At 38.3% G+C, this 18,283-nt stretch overlaps 2 protein-coding genes across 4 annotated transcripts in view; one reads left to right on the forward strand and one right to left on the reverse strand.

Moving 5' to 3' along the window:
• Positions 1–4,623: 4,623 nt before the first annotated feature.
• The window catches only part of LOC138700156 (uncharacterized), a 38,431-nt gene continuing 24,771 nt past the window's right edge, over positions 4,624–18,283 (reverse strand). For all 3 annotated transcript variants that reach the window (XM_069826554.1, XM_069826564.1, XM_069826546.1), the window contains 4 exons: positions 16,097–17,578; positions 8,792–8,875; positions 7,910–8,026; positions 4,624–5,051 (listed from right to left, as the gene is read on the reverse strand). In XM_069826554.1, coding sequence (XP_069682655.1) covers positions 4,912–5,051; positions 7,910–8,026; positions 8,792–8,875; positions 16,097–17,561 — 1,806 coding nt within the window. In that variant the 5' untranslated portion in view covers positions 17,562–17,578 and the 3' untranslated portion in view covers positions 4,624–4,911. The remainder of the gene's footprint in view (positions 5,052–7,909; positions 8,027–8,791; positions 8,876–16,096; positions 17,579–18,283) is intronic.
• The window catches only part of LOC138700127 (DNA-dependent protein kinase catalytic subunit-like), a 240,742-nt gene continuing 233,487 nt past the window's right edge, over positions 11,029–18,283 (forward strand). The window contains exon 1 of the mRNA XM_069826504.1: positions 11,029–11,046. The gene's annotated coding sequence lies outside the window, so the exon portion shown is untranslated. The remainder of the gene's footprint in view (positions 11,047–18,283) is intronic.

Below are 18,283 nucleotides of genomic sequence, written 5' to 3' on the forward strand. Positions count from 1 at the left end.
TATGACAAAAATGGCATACGTGGAGAATAAGGGGATACAAGAAAAACAAAGAGAATGCAATGAGAAGAAGACAAGTGAAAAGAAAGGAAGGAAAAGACTGGAACAACAAAAAGGCAAGGCGAATAACACGAATATAAGGATAACAAGGAGAACAAATAGAAGAGAAGGAAAACAAGAGTAATACAAGAAGAGGTTAATACAAGCAGAACGAGGGGAAGGTGAGGGGGAAAGGAGAAGTCATGGAGGCCAAGGAGAATCAAGGGGAAAAACGACATACATTGAGAACAAGGAGATGCATGAAAAAATATATTAATAAAAGGAGAACAAAGGGAGAATAGGAAGAGAAAAAAGAGAACGAAAGGAGAAGATGAACAAAAGGAGAATATGGGGAATACAAGCAGAGAGAACCGTAGGAGTACAAGGAGGGAAAGGGGAATATAAGGAGTTTATAAGTAGAGAACACAAAGAGAATTCGAAGAGACCAAGGTGAGTACAGGGAGAATGAGGGGAATACGAGAACATGAGGGATACAAGGAGGAAAAGAGGTGTATAAGAATAACAAGGGGCACAGAAGCAGAACAAGCGGGAGAAAATGAGAACAACCGAGATACAAGGACGTGTGGAATGCAAGGAGAAAGAGGGAAATATGAGGACAAGGGAATATCAGAGGAGAATACGAGGACAGCAGGAGAATAGCAGGAAAAGAGGGGAATATGAGGAGAACACGGGGTATACGAGGAGAATGGGGAATGCGAGGAGAACAGGAAGATAGGAAAACATTTGACATAAGGATAAGAGGAAAATGACGGGATACACAGAGAGCAGGGGTACATTAGGAGAATAGGGAGATACTAGGAAAGAGAGGTATACTAGGAGAAAATGAGAATACGAAATGAACTGGGGGACGCGAGGAGAAAATTTGGGATATGAGGAGTAGATGAGGATACGAGGAGATTAGGGGGCATCTAAGGAGAACAGGGGGATACGAGGCGAACAGGGAGGAAGATTGGGATACGAAGAGAACTAGATAAAACATGCAGGATACGTGGAGAACAGGGGAATACGAGGAGAACAAGGGGAATTCGAGAAAAACAGGAGTGGGATCGGGGGATGCACAATAAGAGCGGGCAGGATACGTGGCAAACAGAAGGATACGAGAAGAATAGGTATGGGATACGAGATCAGGAGTGGGATAAAAGTACATGGATAAAATACGAGGAGAACAGGGCGAATACTTGGAGAGCAGAGGGGATAGGAGGAGAACAACGGGGATACTAGAAGAACAGATTGTGTTACAAGACGAACAAGAGAAATACCTGGAGAACAAGAGTAATAACTGCAGGACAAGTGTAATACCAGGAGAAAAGAAAGGGTAACACCTGGAGAACAGGAGGAATTACTGGTTAACAAAGGAATGCAAGAACAAACGAGGAGAATACAAAGGAAATGCAAGGAGAACAAAACAAATACATGGAGAACAAGTGGCATACAAGGAGAACAAGGGAAATACAAGTAGAATAAGGGGAATACAAGGAGAACAATTTTAATATAATGAAAACCAGGGGAATACAAGGAGTATGCAATTAAAACAAAGGGATTGCGAGGAAAACAAGGGGAATGAAAGGAGAGCAAGGAGTATGAAATTAAAACGAAGAGATTGCGAGGAAAACAAGAGGAATGAAAGGAGAGCAAGGAGTATGCAATTAAAACCAAGGGACTGCGAAGGAAACAAGAGGAATGAAAGGAGAGCAAGGAGTATGCAATTAAAACAAAGGGACTGCGAGGAAAACAAGAGGAATGAAAGGAGAACAAGGAATAACGAATTAAAACAAAGGGACAGAGAGGAAAACGAGAGGAATGAAAGGAGAGCAAGGAGTATGCAATTAAAACAAAGGGACTGCGAGGAAAACAAGAGGAATGAAAGGAGAGCAAGGGGTATGCAATTAAAACCAAGGGACTGGGGGGGAAACAAGAGGAATGAAAGGAGAACAAGGACTATTCAAGTAAAACAAAGGGACTGAGAGGAAAACAAGAGGAATGAAAGGAGAACAAGGAGTATGCAATTAAAACCAAGGGACAGAGAGGAAAACAAGAGGAATGAAAGAAGAACAAAGAGTATGCAATTAAAACAAAGGGACTGCGAGGAAAACAAGGGGAATGAAAGGAGAGCAAGGACTATACAATTAAAACAAAGGGACTGCGAGGAAAACAAGAGGAATGAAAGGAGAGTAAGGAGTATGCAATTAAAACCAAGGGACTGGGGGGGGGGGGAAACAAGAGGAATGAAATGAGAGCAAGGACTATTCAATTAAAACAAAGGGACTGCGAGGAAAACAAGAGGAATGAAAGGAGAACAAGGAGTATGCAATTAAAACCAAGGGACAGAGAGGAAAACAAGAGGAATGAAAGAAGAACAAAGAGTATGCAATTAAAACAAAGGGACTGCGAGGAAAACAAGGGGAATGAAAGGAGAGCAAGGAGTAAGCAATTAAAACAAAGGAACTGCGAGGAAAACAAGAGGAATGAACGGAGAGTAAGGAGTATGCAATTAAAACCAAGGGACTGGGGGGGGGGAAACAAGAGGAATGAAATGAGAGCAAGGAGCATGCAATTAAAACAAAGGGACTGCGAGGAAAACAAGAGGAATGAAAGGAGAGAAATGAGTATGCAATTAAAACAAAGGGACTGCGAGGAAAACAAGAGGAATGAAAGGAGAGTAAGGAGTATGCAATTAAAACCAAGGGACTGGGGGGGAAACAAGAGGAACGAAAGGAAAACAAGGAGTATTCAATTAAAACAAAGAGATTGCGAGGAAAACAAGAGGAATGAAAGGAGAGCAAGGAGTATGCAATTAAAACAAAGGGACTGCGAGGAAAACAAGAGGAATGAAAGGAGAGCAAGGGGTATGCAATTAAAACCAAGGGACTGGGGGGGAAACAAGAGGAATGAAAGGAGAACAAGGACTATTCAAGTAAAACAAAGGGACTGAGAGGAAAACAAGAGGAATGAAAGGAGAACAAGGAGTATGCAATTAAAACCAAGGGACAGAGAGGAAAACAAGAGGAATGAAAGAAGAACAAAGAGTATGCAATTAAAACAAAGGGACTGCGAGGAAAACAAGGGGAATGAAAGGAGAGCAAGGACTATACAATTAAAACAAAGGGACTGCGAGGAAAACAAGAGGAATGAAAGGAGAGTAAGGAGTATGCAATTAAAACCAAGGGACTGGGGGGGGGGGAACAAGAGGAATGAAATGAGAGCAAGGACTATTCAATTAAAACAAAGGGACTGCGAGGAAAACAAGAGGAATGAAAGGAGAACAAGGAGTATGCAATTAAAACCAAGGGACAGAGAGGAAAACAAGAGGAATGAAAGAAGAACAAAGAGTATGCAATTAAAACAAAGGGACTGCGAGGAAAACAAGGGGAATGAAAGGAGAGCAAGGAGTAAGCAATTAAAACAAAGGAACTGCGAGGAAAACAAGAGGAATGAACGGAGAGTAAGGAGTATGCAATTAAAACCAAGGGACTGGGGGGGGGGGGAAACAAGAGGAATGAAATGAGAGCAAGGAGCATGCAATTAAAACAAAGGGACTGCGAGGAAAACAAGAGGAATGAAAGGAGAGAAATGAGTATGCAATTAAAACAAAGGGACTGCGAGGAAAACAAGAGGAATGAAAGGAGAGTAAGGAGTATGCAATTAAAACCAAGGGACTGGGGGGGAAACAAGAGGAACGAAAGGAAAACAAGGAGTATTCAATTAAAACAAAGAGATTGCGAGGAAAACAAGAGGAATGAAAGGAGAGCAAGGAGTATGCAATTAAAACAAAGGGACTGCGAGGAAAACAAGAGGCATGAAAGGAGAACAAGGAGTATGGAATTAAAACAAAGGGACTGCGAAGAAAACAAGGGGAATGAAAGGAGAGCAAGTAGTAAGGAATTAAAACCAAGGGACAGAGAGGAAAACTAGAGGAATGAGAGAAGAACAAAGAGTATGCAATTAAAACAAAGGGACTGCGAGGAAAACAAGGGCAATGAAAGGAGAGCAAGGAGTATGCAAATAAAGCAAAGGGATTGCGAGGAAAACAAGAGGAATGAAAGGAGAGCAAGGAGTATGCAATTAAAACAAAGGGACTGCGAGAAAAACAGGGGAATGAAAGGAGAACAAGGAGTATGCAATTAAAACAAAGGGACTGCGAGGAAAACAAGGGAATGAAAGGAGAACAAGGAGTATGCAATTAAAACAAAAGTACTGCGAGGAAAACAAGAGGAATGAAAGGAGAACAAGGAGTATGCAATTAAAACAAAAGTACTGCGAGGAAAACGAGAGGAATGAAAGGAGAGCAAGGAAGAGGAGTACAAGAGTTACTTTGAGAATACAATGAGGACAGGGGAATGTAAGGATAAAAATAGGCATTAAAGGACAACATAGTGAATGCGAAGAGAATAAGGGGAATCCAATGAGATCAAGGTTAAGTCAATGAGGACAACGGGAAGACAAGGAGAACAAGAGAAATACAAGAAGTATAAGGGAGGGGCCTTCAATTCGCGAAATTGGGGATCGATTTTTATATATATATATATATATATATATATATTTGGTGATATTGCATTTTACATTTAACTACAATTAGAATATGTCACCTTTTAACTCTATTAATTTCTCCTCTGTTTTAATAAGTAGAGATGGAACAATTTTTTCGTGAACAAAGTACTGTTTAATAACACTACTGTAGTGTCTTCTTAAGAGTACAGTTTGGTACTTAGTGACTGAAGTCACGTTTCTTACGTACAGTGCAGCTTTATTAAGATGGAATAAGCACAATCACGTATTTTCAAATTAAATGTCATGATTGTGCTCATGCTTTGTTTAGGAAGGAATTGTTCCATCTCTAGTGATCACTACATACACTTAAAATCTTCTCTTTCTCTTGCACAAACAAGGACAACAGCAACTACAAATCCGAAAGAATAATCTAATGAAGAAATTACGCTTTTTGACCTTCACTGGTTCGAGTTCTTCTTCTTCTTCATAGTTGACAACCCGTATTTCTGCAAAGAGCAAAACGAAATTGATCATTATGCATGTGTCATTGCATTCACTGATTTTCATTGAATGTTATATTAATAGGGCGAGGATTCGTAAGCAATCCATGCAAAAACATTTTATACATTTTTGAACGTCTGTAATGACGAATATTTAAAGTTACTCGTACATATGTTTGCACATTTCTGGCGTTCTATATAAAAGACTATTGAGCATACAATGTTGTATATTTCTAGGATTTTGTGTCAGAAAACCTCAAATTAGCATATTTCGTAAAAATATATTTTGGATTGTTTGTCAGCACATAATATATATATTTTTTTTGTTAACTGTAGACTACTTGATGGCGGAAAATTCTTGCATATATGAAGTGTAAGTGTGGAAAAGCCAAAACAACACCACACTCTGCCTTTGGCCTACTGCACAAGAAGGATTTCCAAATACTCCTCCGTACCTGACTTAAACTACATAACTACCTTCTCTGTCTGTTGGCATGCTAGCAGTCTGAGTGTCGAGTGCGTGATTTGTTGTATTATGTGTGCGGATTGTGTGAGTCTGTTCGTGATGCCTCCTGAAAAATTATTCGAAGCAGTAGAATCCTAACGGAAGATATTTGTCACGCACAAGGGTCCACTGATGAGGTTGTGAAGACAAAATTAGACATGGTACTGTCGAAATAAATACCTTGGTTACAGCACTGTGCTCAATGTAAAAAAATAACGAGAAAATGTGGCTTGCTTGAACCTGAATCTTACAAAAATTACAATTTATACACTAAAATTTTGTGAATAATTTCATGTGAAGGGTCCAGGGAAAAAACCAGGTAAGTCACTTTTTTGTCGAGATGGAGTTCGAGGTGCCATTAGATTCTCTATGGAAAGGACTATTTAGAGGTATGAAACAGGAAAAGAAACAGATTAGTCATGGGTTTATTTGCCTTCAAATTTTTGGTGTACATGATAAGAGATAGGTAAGTCAACTCTTTCAGCGAAGAAAACAGGTTTCAAGGAAAAAGTGACTTACCTGGTTTCTTCCCTGGACCCTTCATGTGATGTCAAACGATAATTTTCAGCATTCAAAAATCTTCTTGTAGGCAACAAAGTACGTCAACAGATAAGTTTAAAACGCTGTTGGCTGTGTTTTGTAACCAGAAAAAGTAAAGTAAACAAAGATATGAAGTGCACATATGGATCTTGGTGCAAAGTGATATATACCTCACATAGTCTCATTTTTTAATGATATTAAACTCTAGTTAAATTGGATTGTGCATGTTTTTGCAAATGTCTTGTTTCATTATGAAGACTTCGTATATAATCTCTGGCCTTATGTTTGTTTGTATGTTTGGGTAGTCCCTCCAAGTGAAGTGCCAATTTAAAGAATCACAACTCGACTCCTTTTAAACTCTAGTCAATACTTCACATCACTTTTCATCTATCGGGCTAGGTCTTTCACCTGTCTGTTGAAGTATCGCACCTGGCTGAACAAGCTTTCTGTGGGTATGACGGTGATCCACGTCTATGTGGAAAAAACTGGGAAAATACAACTAATATACGTGTTAAAAAATATCCGCAAATTTCATAATCTCAATAGAAATATGAAATAATAAGCAGCTACAAATAAAGTAAAACTACAAATCAACATGCTCTTATATGTATAATTTAAAATCCTTGACTCTCGTCAGGAAGAAGGGGGTAGACTTCCGACACTTCGTCTGTGCACTGGGCGACATCAGAGCGGTGGAAGGTTACCTCGCTACATCTGCAAACATATGTATCATATTATCTTACCTGTCTAAGATGTAGTTCTACCTAGCCTTGCTTGTTGCAGCCCTATGCTCCACATAATACTATACTATCCGAAGATGCGTCTGCACACACACAATCTAGGCTACTGTTACCGCACATTAAGTTAATTTAACATGTACAGTATTTCAGCACCACTTCGTAGCAATGCCGTATTGTGTTTTGGTTCACGAAAAATATAATACGTTGTTCTAATGGAGTGGCGGGAGTGAGTTTTCCCATAAAGATGAATATTTTTCGTAAACCAAAAATTCAGCAGGGTTTTTCTAAAAAAGTATGGGTGATGTACTACGTATTTACCAATTTAACACTTTACTTTTCGAAACATCAACCAACCACCACTACCAAGAAGACTTGACCGACCGCTTTAACGTTTCATTGCACTACAATGATTTCGTTCTGGGATTTAGATTGAAATATAAGCGCAGCTTATATGATGCTGGCTACTACCGACCCAGCGGCCATAAAGCATTCAGTATTGTTAATACTCTTAATGAAAAAATAATTAATTGGATTGGAATAAAAAATTGTAAGAGAAATATTACAAATGGAAAACGAAGTACTTTATTAATGTGCTCAACAATCCATTTACTTTTTTAAATTATTTTTTTGAATAACTTACTACGTTTCATTATTGTGTATGCGGTATTATCACTGAAATGGGGAAGTATAGGGGTAAACCACAGCCAAAATAAACGAAAGTATGTTTCAAGGCTGCAGGCATAATATCATATTCCTGTCCTGACTGCCTACACACTTGAATAGGAAACAAGAATGTAATAATAATTCGTTTCGAGTTTATTTTATCGTTTATTTTAGCATTATGTTTATTGCCACATTAAAAAGCTAGAGAATTGTGTTTAAATTAATATTCTTCCTTTCTGTAAAGAACTTAATTCAAATATTTAACAGCAGGTTCTACGAACTGCGACAAATTTAACAAGCGGTTTGGACTAACTGGCTGAATGGCTCTACTCCATAAATCTCCTCTTTGCTACCAGCAATCGAACTTGTGAGCAGCTGGAAGCGCCACCACTTCAGGATATAAACAATTACTTTACCTTCTTCTTTGGGACGTCTGTCTAAGTGTGTCATTCTTTTCTGGTGCGGGTAGTACGGGTAGTGACCTGTCATTTTGAGTCTTTCCATCATACCTCTCTCTCTCGCTCTGCGTAAATCTAAAATGCAACAAAATTCTGAATTTAAATAGTCGTAATAAAGTGTTTGTTAGCTAATGTAATGAACAGGATAAATAGGTAGCATATTAAGTAAGTAGACAATATAAGTAAATTATTAAAGTGAATTTTGGAAAGGAATAAAAAGTTGAAGTGCGTAGTAAAGTTACTTCTAACGCTAACGCATGTATAGCCTTAAGGGGACACTCGGCTATATTTTGGAACTTTTTTCCTATTTGACCAATCTTTTTCAAATTTGGAGAAAAAACTTAATATACACATGGAAAGTAACATGCAAAATCTCAGCTCATTAGATCCAATACTTTTCAAAATAAAAAATATTTCTATTTTTAATCAATCATTAATTGAAATATCACTTTTAATTATCATTTTTTATTTTTTGGCTTTGTGCATTTGACTGTGACTTCTCAATGAATAGGGGAAGAATTTTGCATATTGATTTAGTTCTGTCACGTAAATTAGTGTAGAAATTTAATTTTTCATTTCTATGACACTTTTTCTCCAATTTTTAAGTTGAGTGTTCCCATAAAGAAAAATAAATTCAGTGTACTGAAATTAAAGCAATTTTTTAATTTTATTTCAAAAATGAAATTAATTTATCCTTATTCTTTTATTTACAGTAAAGCAATTTTTTAATTTTACTTCAAAAATGAAATTAATTTATCCTTATTCTTTTATTTACAGTAAAAATAGAACTTGTGTGTAGCTGGAAGCGCCACCACTTCAGGATGTAAACAATTACTGTACCTTCACTGTTAACTCTCAAACGTCTTATTCTTTCCAGGAAGCGTTCTCTCGACGTCATCACCTTCTCTGTCGCTTTGGGTACATCTAAAATGCAAGACAATTCTGAGTTTAAATCGTAATGAAGTAATTGTTAGCTAATGTAATGAACAGGATAAATAGGTAGCATATCAAGTAAGTAGACAATATGTACGTCATCAAACTATTAATAATTTATTAAAGTGAATTTTGGAAAGGAATAAAAGGTTGATGTGCGTAGTAAAGTTATTTCTAACGCATGTATAGCCCTAAAGAAAAATAAATTCAATGAACTAAAATTAAAGTAATTTTTTAATTCTATTTAAAAAATGAAATTAATTTATCCTTATACTTTTTTTACAGATGGCTTCTAAATGTAGAGTGCCTGTGTATCTGCGTGCACACTGGCGTTCAAAGGTATCTGGCCTACAATTTTCTGATCATAAAGGTGAGCGAATGTCCTAACCACGGATAGGTCAGAACCAAATATATAACAAATTGAGAAACTTTGAACAAGTTCTGCTAGTTTTTCAATAGGTGAATCTATTACAGGAACGGGTAAAAAAGTGTTTGGAAAAATATTGATATAGATCAAGTATAAATTATTTTCATAATTGACGGTAATAGCGGTTCCGCTAAATGTAGTGTTTTTATTTTTACAATCATTCAAGGGGGATGAAGTGTTGAATTTCATAATACTGGTATATTTATGTACTGTTGGCAACACTGACTTATCTTCGCCATCTATTCATAGGAATAATGACTAAAAAAGCCACACTTACACGAACAAATTATCGAACACTTTCTTCGAACGCCAGTGTACCAGCAATTAGGCCTACCAGAGTGCTCTACTTGAGAGCAGTTATACAGTTTTCAAATTTCCATCTGAAAAGGAGAAGCTTGTGACTAGAAAATATACCACGAAATGTCTTCACGCCAACAAAGCATTCAGTTGTGTGTATAAACACTTAGAAGTAAACGTTTGAACCTACTACATGATTCTAGAGACAGAGAAAGAAATGTGGAGAAATACTCTGAAATAGCTGTTTCTTAAAACTTAGTGATATGCCAAGGATATTTCCAGGCTTACCGGAACGATTATACAATCGTATTACTCAACAAGAATGAACCCTGCAATGAGAAGGCACAACGTTAAGAACTTTGAACAGTACCGTAACGAATTAAGTGGTTACAAATAAACAAAATTAATTCGTTTGATGAACTATGTAACAAGTTAGATACTCAAAAAAGTAAGATCGATAGTGGAGGATCACTAATGTAAATGCTATGTTTATGTGCTTTTTGTTGCTTCATTTTGAGGATGTGTAAGAAATTGATGTAGGCTATTAAAATATATCAAAATGTCGTTGTCATTGTCTTCGTTGTTTCTGATGTTTATGATTTAACAATAAAGTTATTTTCATTTTTCACGAAATTATTATTTCATAGTGTTGTTACTTTTGTTTCAAACTGTATGCAGTGCGCAACAGGCAGGACACAGTTGTTTCCCTCGCAACCCCAGCAGTCAGACCACCCCACTATCATTTTGAAAGCGTGCTTCCAGTGACGAATACGCGAAGTATGTCGAACCTATAAGTGTTCTTTGTGTCGTTTTCAGTGTAAATTACAGTTTATGCTCTGTTAAAAACTCATATTTAGAACATACTGAATTATTGCACTATTCTGGAAGTTGAATTTAATATTTATAAGTGGTTAAAGATAAATTCGAGTGGAGTAAGTTGGAAGATGTATAAAAACAGAGTATGACTATAACTTGTTTTTTTGAAAGATGGGACATGACAGTTTAGCGGCCGAACTTGGAACTACAATGCTATGTTGCCAACATGGACTACCACGCTGCCAGCTGATGGAAGGTATCAATTGATGTTACGATGGCTGACGTTAAAACATTCATTGACAATTGACGCAAAGGTAAGAAAACAACACAAAAATCGACAGAGAATCAAAGACGAAACGTACCAATGCTAACACTGTGTGCACAATAAATGTCGCCAAGAGAGCTATTAAGTACTCGCCATGTGAGAAGGGTAAGTTTGGCAACTCAACCGTTATTACCATAGCAACAGGCCTACCACGCTATGTGACATTCAGTTGTTTTTCCGATCGCAACGCTCATCTTTCAAAAAAACAAGTATACTGATACTGCTTCTGATGGCGGATCTGGTGTTGCAACATGTGCGACGTTTTGGCAAAGGGATTTTCCACTTACAGCTATACAGGTGAAAAGGAAATTATAGATAAAGATGAAGTAAAGCCGCCGTTGAACAATTTAATGAAGAAAATCACGACATATACTAGACATTTCAATGTGTATCTATACGAATCTGTAGAATGGCTTACCGGGTGTGAAAGCAAGTGTAAATTATAATGTTGGTCGTGTGTTCTGTTTTCGACGGACAAGACCGTGTAGAATAAAACAGGATTTTCAGACTTCAATAATTTACATGAGGTGATAAAGCGTCATTCATCTTGCAAACGTCATTTAAGGTAAGCGTTCACTACATCGTAGGCCTATCGCACTCATCGGACGAATCGCACGGATCGGAAAAAAACTATCTTTGCTGTAATTGTTATGTAACAGCGTTCACTACATCGTATCGCACGCATCGCCTCTCGGCAAATCCGTCCACGTTTCTCGGATGAGCAACTTTTCCGATGTGTGCGATCATGGCCTTCTTTAATAAATCAATTTTAATTGGTCAACTGTTACTATTATGTTGTGCCATGTTCAGTGTCGCGCCAAAATGGCAGACGGAAAACTTATTTCGCTTGTAGAAAATTGCGAAGAATTATATAATTTGAGGCATTCCCGTTACATTAATCAAGTCATTTCTTACATATATATTATGTAACCAATATTTGTTTCGTTTCTTCCTCTTCAATTAAGACGCATGAAGCAATTACAAATTCGTATTCGCTAACAATCATAATTAATAGACCTAACCTCAACTCCTCTGTTTTCAGCAATGTCAATATCGTATGACGTCATGTTTCAAACAGCTGATAGGGGAATCCGATGAGGCGATGAGGTGGAGCCATTACAGTGAATGCACTGCACTTAAAATATCCGTTGCGTTGCGTTTCGTACGAAGAGTGTGATACGATGTAGTGAACGCTTACTTTTAGTGTGCGTTTTGAAATGGAAAACCTTTGGCAAAATTACAAAGAATCGGCCATGCATTAAATCATTATATGAAAATTGACAGTCTAAAACAGCCAGGGTCCACACCTTTGGAGTAACGCTTAGCGTGTTTGGCCACGAAACCAGGTGGCCCGGGTTCGATTCCCGGTCGGGGCAAGTTACCTAGTTGAGGTTTTTTCCGGGGTTTTTCCTCAACCCAATACGAGCAAATGCTGGGTAACTTTCGGTGCTGGATCCCGGACTTATTTCACCGGCATTATCACCATCTCATTCAGACGCTAAATAACCTAAGATGTTAATAAAGCATTGTAAAATAACCTACTAAAATTAAAAAAAAAAAAAAAACTAACACAGCCTGTCAAAGAGAGGTGCCCCTAATTGGCTCTCGGGGAACAGGGGCAGAAAGCAAATGGACTGGTGCGTGAGGGTGAGTGCAGTGGCGGACTCAAGCACAAGTCGTGTTTTACTGAATAGAGGAGCTTTTATTTATATTTTCAAAAAAAATGCTTCTCACATAACAATTGGACGACGATTAGCAATATGATCCAAGCGCCAAAACTCAAATATTGAGATTATCACTTCAGTGCTTGCAGACAGGCCTATTCTAGTTTAGCAAAAATGATACCAAGCAACTGCTGCAATGTGCTGCTATCTAACGGCAGTTAAACCAAGCTCCATCTCCAAATCTCAAATTTCCATTTTAGCAAACGTGATCCAAGGGCCATCTGTTTTGCAATAGTGATCCAAATGCCACCTTTGACACTAATTAAAACTGTTTTGTAGTCTCTTGGTATGTGAAAAATCTGTTAATCTCGAACAATATATGAATCATGGAACTTGCAAGAAATGCAACTGCAGAGGAAAGGAGTAAACCAGATAAATAAAATTCCAAGATACAAATAACACTTTCGTCGAAATGTAACTGACAAAGAATGTAAATAAATACAATACAATAGAACAAGACTACATTAATGTGATGAGGATGTACAGGAAAAAAAATCCTCTTGTAACACTAATGGAGACCAGTGATTTTGTTGGATGTTCTAAAATAGAGAACCGAAATTTTAACCGTAAGGTTGACACCATAGAAAACTAATTGGATGAAATACGCGTAATAATGTTAAAAAAAAGAAGATCCATTTAAATTATACATAGAAACAGATCATAATAATGAGGACTATGTCACTGTGAATATCCAGAAAAAAAAAAGAGGTAGGCTTTCTAACTCAAATTTTTATGAACTCTTTGAACCACTTTGATCTCAAGAAAAAAACCAGAAGCTTGAAGATCTAATATCTAAGTTGCACTTGATTCCCGATGATGCCAAGCACTTTTATCATTCCCTTATTGCAGACCATCAAAGATATCAAAGGGTTTAACGGCGTAGTTGATTTCGATAGGACATTGGACTTAAGAAGGGTTATATATTACTTCTCTATTATATTTGTGATGTCAAATTAATACTGCTGAAAAAACTTGATCATGTTTTATTTACGTGTTTGTTATAAACGTACTATATGCATAAAATTGTTGAAAATTTAGTGAATGATTCATTGTTGCTAAACTTAGAATAATAGTTTTATAAAGGTATCCCCGTCACATGCCACGAAGGCACTTGGGGGGGGGGGGGACATGGAGGTAGAGCCCCATGCTTTCCATGACCTCGGCAATAGAATGAGGTGGTGTGGTCGGCACCATGATCTGATCGCCTTTTACCCCTGGGAAAGACCTGGTACTCAATTTTATAGGAGGCTGAGTGAACCTCGGGGCCGTTCTGAAAGTTTGGCAACAAGAAAAAATTCTGTCACCACTCGGGATTGATCCCCGGACCTTCCAGTCTGTAGCAGCTGCTCTACCAGCTGAGCTACCCGGTCGCCTATAATAGTTTTATAACTAAACGATAATAATCCAAACACCATTTTTTAACAAAACATGACATTTTTGAGAATTAACATGTGCCTAATAAAATGTACGTACATTATTACTTAATGTTTCACCAGTTTTGGAAAAAAAAATAGCTTTTACACAGATTTTATTATGTAAAAGTTTTCAATTGACCAATCTCAGTTCGCGATTTTGGAGCTTGGTTCACTATTGCTAATTACAGTCCAATTGTCAGTTTAAGTATATGCGGAAGAATTGCTCTAAAGGTTTATTTCATAGGCGTATTAGTATTATGCCTGAAGAATGCGTGTCCTTGCATATACGAAAATAAACAAAATAATAAGATTAGTTTAATTCATAGATTACAATGTACTTAACATATAAAGACCATTTCTCTCGACTACAAAAAAAATGCCATGAGATTACACTATGTGTGTGTCTGGGTTTCAGGTCATCTTTACAAAACCAACTTTCCGAATGTCCTTTTTTCCGAATGAACATTTTTCCGAATGAACATTTTTCCGAATGACCATTTTTCATAGGACCTGTTTTCTAAAATCAAGAATATTAAACGGAATAATTAGTAAAGTTAAGGGAACATTAAAATTATTGTGTTTTTACATATAAAATTTAATGTAAGTGTATTACAAATCATGGCCTGTATTTCATGCCTCTTCAGAAGCTAAAATTGTACCCAATTCTTCTTAAGTACTGAAGACGGCGGTTTTCTTCCTTCTGTGTTTTGTATTCCAGTGTTATTGCCATTATTCTGTTTTGTACTACTTTCTTGGCTGTGCTGTTACCTTCCTTTCCAATCTCAACTCTTGCATCGTGACCTCAGTGTCTGCTTGTTCTTTTTTAATTTCAGCTAAGGCCGTATAAAGGGATGATGATTGATGATGCTTGCTGATGAGCATTTGAAATCTATTATGCCGCGCTTCACTTACATTGTTGGTCCGGTGTTCAACTTGCAATGTTCATTGGTATTGATTCCAAATGCGATGTTATAGCACGGTGGTACACGTCGTGTTTTGCCTCTACCTCTTCAGCCACTGATGTAGGCCTAATGGAAATCAAAGTATTGTATATAGGTAGTATGGTGTCAGGCGCATCTTCTCTGAGTTCTTCGAATAATTGTTTTACATTATCTGGGGGAACAAATGCTAATGACAGCAACATAGGTGTCTTGGACGAACAGAAATTATGATAGTAGACTGGTACAGACTGTTTTAGAATATCGTGAACCATTCATTAGCTGTTCGAAAATATTGTTGAATAATCTGATAACTGGGATTCAGAAACTCTTAATTCTTCAAGAGGATACCTTCCTTTGCTGAAGACAGATTTCAATTTTAATTTTCTTTCGCATATATTTGGAGCAATATTTTCTGTCACAGATATTCTTTTTGGTGTTCTTCAAAGCAAAACAAATGACATTGTATATTGCATTCAGTAAATTGGTGAATCCAAGACAATTATTGAAGGCAAAAGGGACAGCTTTTCGAATATTTGGAATCGTATAAATAACATATTATGACATTTCAAACCATAGGCTAAGAGGGTCCATATTCATGACATCGGTAGCTTGGAAACATGAAGTCGCAAACTATTTTTTGTAGTTATTGACAACAACCTTGAACAATTAACTTAAATGTTCAGTAATGTTGACTATCTAAAATTACTGAAACTCACAAATTTCCAAAGCATTACAATGCTCAAATCCTAAGTGCTTTTGATATACTAACTATTGCTAATTATGTTGTGTCTTTGATGCAGTGACTCTGCGTTTCCAATTATCTGTACTGCTCAGTGTAAAAGAAAGCATTTGTGCGAGTAGTGTCAATAGCGTCAGTGAGTTGTTGAAATGTATTAAGGAATATAAACTAGAGGCGGCCTACTCTGCAGTTGTCAAATTTTGTGAACTTACACTAACAATTCCTACCACTACTTCCTCTCTATTCTCAAGAGAGTAAAGCTATTTGTGAGAAATTCTATAGGCCAAAAGCGAATCTCACAGTTGGCAGTTTTGAAATTGAAAAATCATTTATTAAGAAACTGCCACAACAATCTCGGTTTTACGGTGACGTCATAGACGAGTTAGACAAACAAAACGGGAGAATCGTTCTGCAGCTTAAATGACAGGTGAATAGGTAATTTTTTTTCTAAATATTAATTGTATTTAGTTACTGCTTCCCTCCTTTGAAATATTAATACTCTCCACTAATATAAACAATTTACTGTACCTTCAACAACGCTGGATACGCTCGTCTGTGCGGATGTTGCGTCTGCCTGGATGATTTCAGTCTGTAAGTAGTAGTCGCTCGTCTTTGTTCCTTCGTCCATCTGTATCACTTCAGTTTGTAAGTAGTGGTCGCTCGTGTGTGCGGATGTTGCGTCCGTCTGGATGATTTCAGTCTGTAAGTAATGGTCGCTCGTCTTTGTTCCTTCGTCCGTCTGTATCACTTCAGTCTGTAAGTAGTGGTCGCTCGTCTGTGCGGATGTTGCGTCCATCTGGATGACTTCAGTCTGTAAGTAGTGGTCGCTCGTCTTTGTTTCTTCGTCCGTCTGGATGACTTCAGTCTGTAAGTAGTGATCGCTTGTCTTTGTTCCTTCGTCCGTCTGTATCACTTCAGTCTGTAAGTAGTGGTCGCTTGTCTTTGTTCCTTCGTCCGTCTGTATCACTTCAGTCTGTAAGTAGTGGTCGCTCGTCTTTGTTCCTTTGTCCGTCTGTATCACTTCAGTCTGTAAGTAGTGGTCGCTCGTCTGTGCGGATGTTGCGTCCATCTGGATGACTTCAGTCTGTAAGTAGTGGTCGCTCGTCTTTGTTTCTTCGTCCGTCTGGATGACTTCAGCCTGTAAGTAGTGATCGCTCGTCTGTGTGACTACGTCCGTCTGAATGACTTTGGTCTGCAAGTAATGGTCGCTCGTCTGTGTGCCTGCGTCCGTCTGTATCACTTCGGTCTGTAAGTAGTGGTCGCTCGTCTGTGTGCCTGCGTCCGTCTGTATCACTTCGGTCTGTAAGTAGTGGTCGCTCGTCTGTGTGCCTGAGTCTGTCTGTATCACTTCGGTCTGTAAGTAATGGTCGCTCGTCTGTGTGTCTGCGTCCGTCTGTATCACTTCGGTCTGTAAGTAGCAGTCGCTCGTCTGTGTGTCTGCGTCCGTCTGTATCACTTCGGTCTGTAAGTAGTGGTCGCTCGTCTGTGTGTCTGCGTCCGTCTGTATCACTTCGGTCTGTAAGTAGCGGTCGCTCGTCTGTGTGTCTGCGTCCGCCTGTATCACTTCGGTCTGTAAGTAATGGTCGCTCGTCTGTGTGTCTGCGTCCGTCTGTATCACTTCGGTCTGTAAGTAGTGGTCGCTCGTCTGTGTGCCTGCGTCCGTCTGTATCACTTCGGTCTGTAAGTAGTGGTCGCTCGTCTGTGTGCCTGCGTCCGTCTGTATCACTTCGGTCTGTAAGTAGCGGTCGCTCGTCTGTGTGCCTGCGTCCGTCTGTATCACTTCGGTCTGTAAGTAATGGTCGCTCGTCTGTGTGTCTGCGTCCGCCTGTATCACTTCGGTCTGTAAGTAGTGGTCGCTCGTCTGTGTGGTTGCGTCCGTCTGAATGCCTTTGGTCTGCAAGCAGTGGTCGCTCGTTTGAGTGGTTGCGTCCATCTGGATCACTTCGGACTGCAAGCAGTGATCGCTCGTCTGCGTCGCTGCGGTCGTCTTCATCTTCTCTGCTGGTCCAGCTGAAAGCAATATTATTCTTGGTTGAAATCGTCGTTATCACACTGATTTCTAGCTAATACTATTGGATTAAAATAGAATGGGCCGACACTTGGTAGTTCAAATAGTTTTTAAAGTCTGGTTCACACGAGTAAATTCATTTCGTTCGAAGGCAATGCTCTGATGTTTGTTCCGGTTGATTCTTTGATAATGATCCGTCTACAATGCAGGGGTAATGTTTCTGATTTCGGAACCAGAGTTGTAAGTTCGCTTCCCGGTAGGGATGATTTTTATGTTGTATTATTTTATATGTTTAGTGACAAGTGTTAGTGGAATTTGTTAATAAACTTGGTTATGCAAGTGTTGCAAACATATTATATCCTATTATTTGTGGGCTACTATTAGGCACAACCTGATCTGTATGCGAAATTAATAGTTTGTTTGCCTCCTCAAACATTAGAAGTACATCAAATATAAATTAACAAAAATTATACAAAAACATATATAAACAAAAAAAAAGGCCTGTGGTAGGGACTAGTATTTCTCCATAATCCACTTGCATCAACAACTGCCCTCATTCAGCGCGACATGGAGTCCAAAAGATTACGTAATAGGTCTACATCCGTGACCACCTCCTCCCACGCATCTAGTAGCTACTCTGTTCCATAATTTGTCTGCTGTTCGTAAGGGTGGTTCTGCCCAATTAGAGCGTAAGATCCTTTTCAATC

This window comes from Periplaneta americana, chromosome 1 (assembly GCF_040183065.1).
Source record: "Periplaneta americana isolate PAMFEO1 chromosome 1, P.americana_PAMFEO1_priV1, whole genome shotgun sequence".
NCBI lineage: Eukaryota > Metazoa > Arthropoda > Insecta > Blattodea > Blattidae > Periplaneta > Periplaneta americana.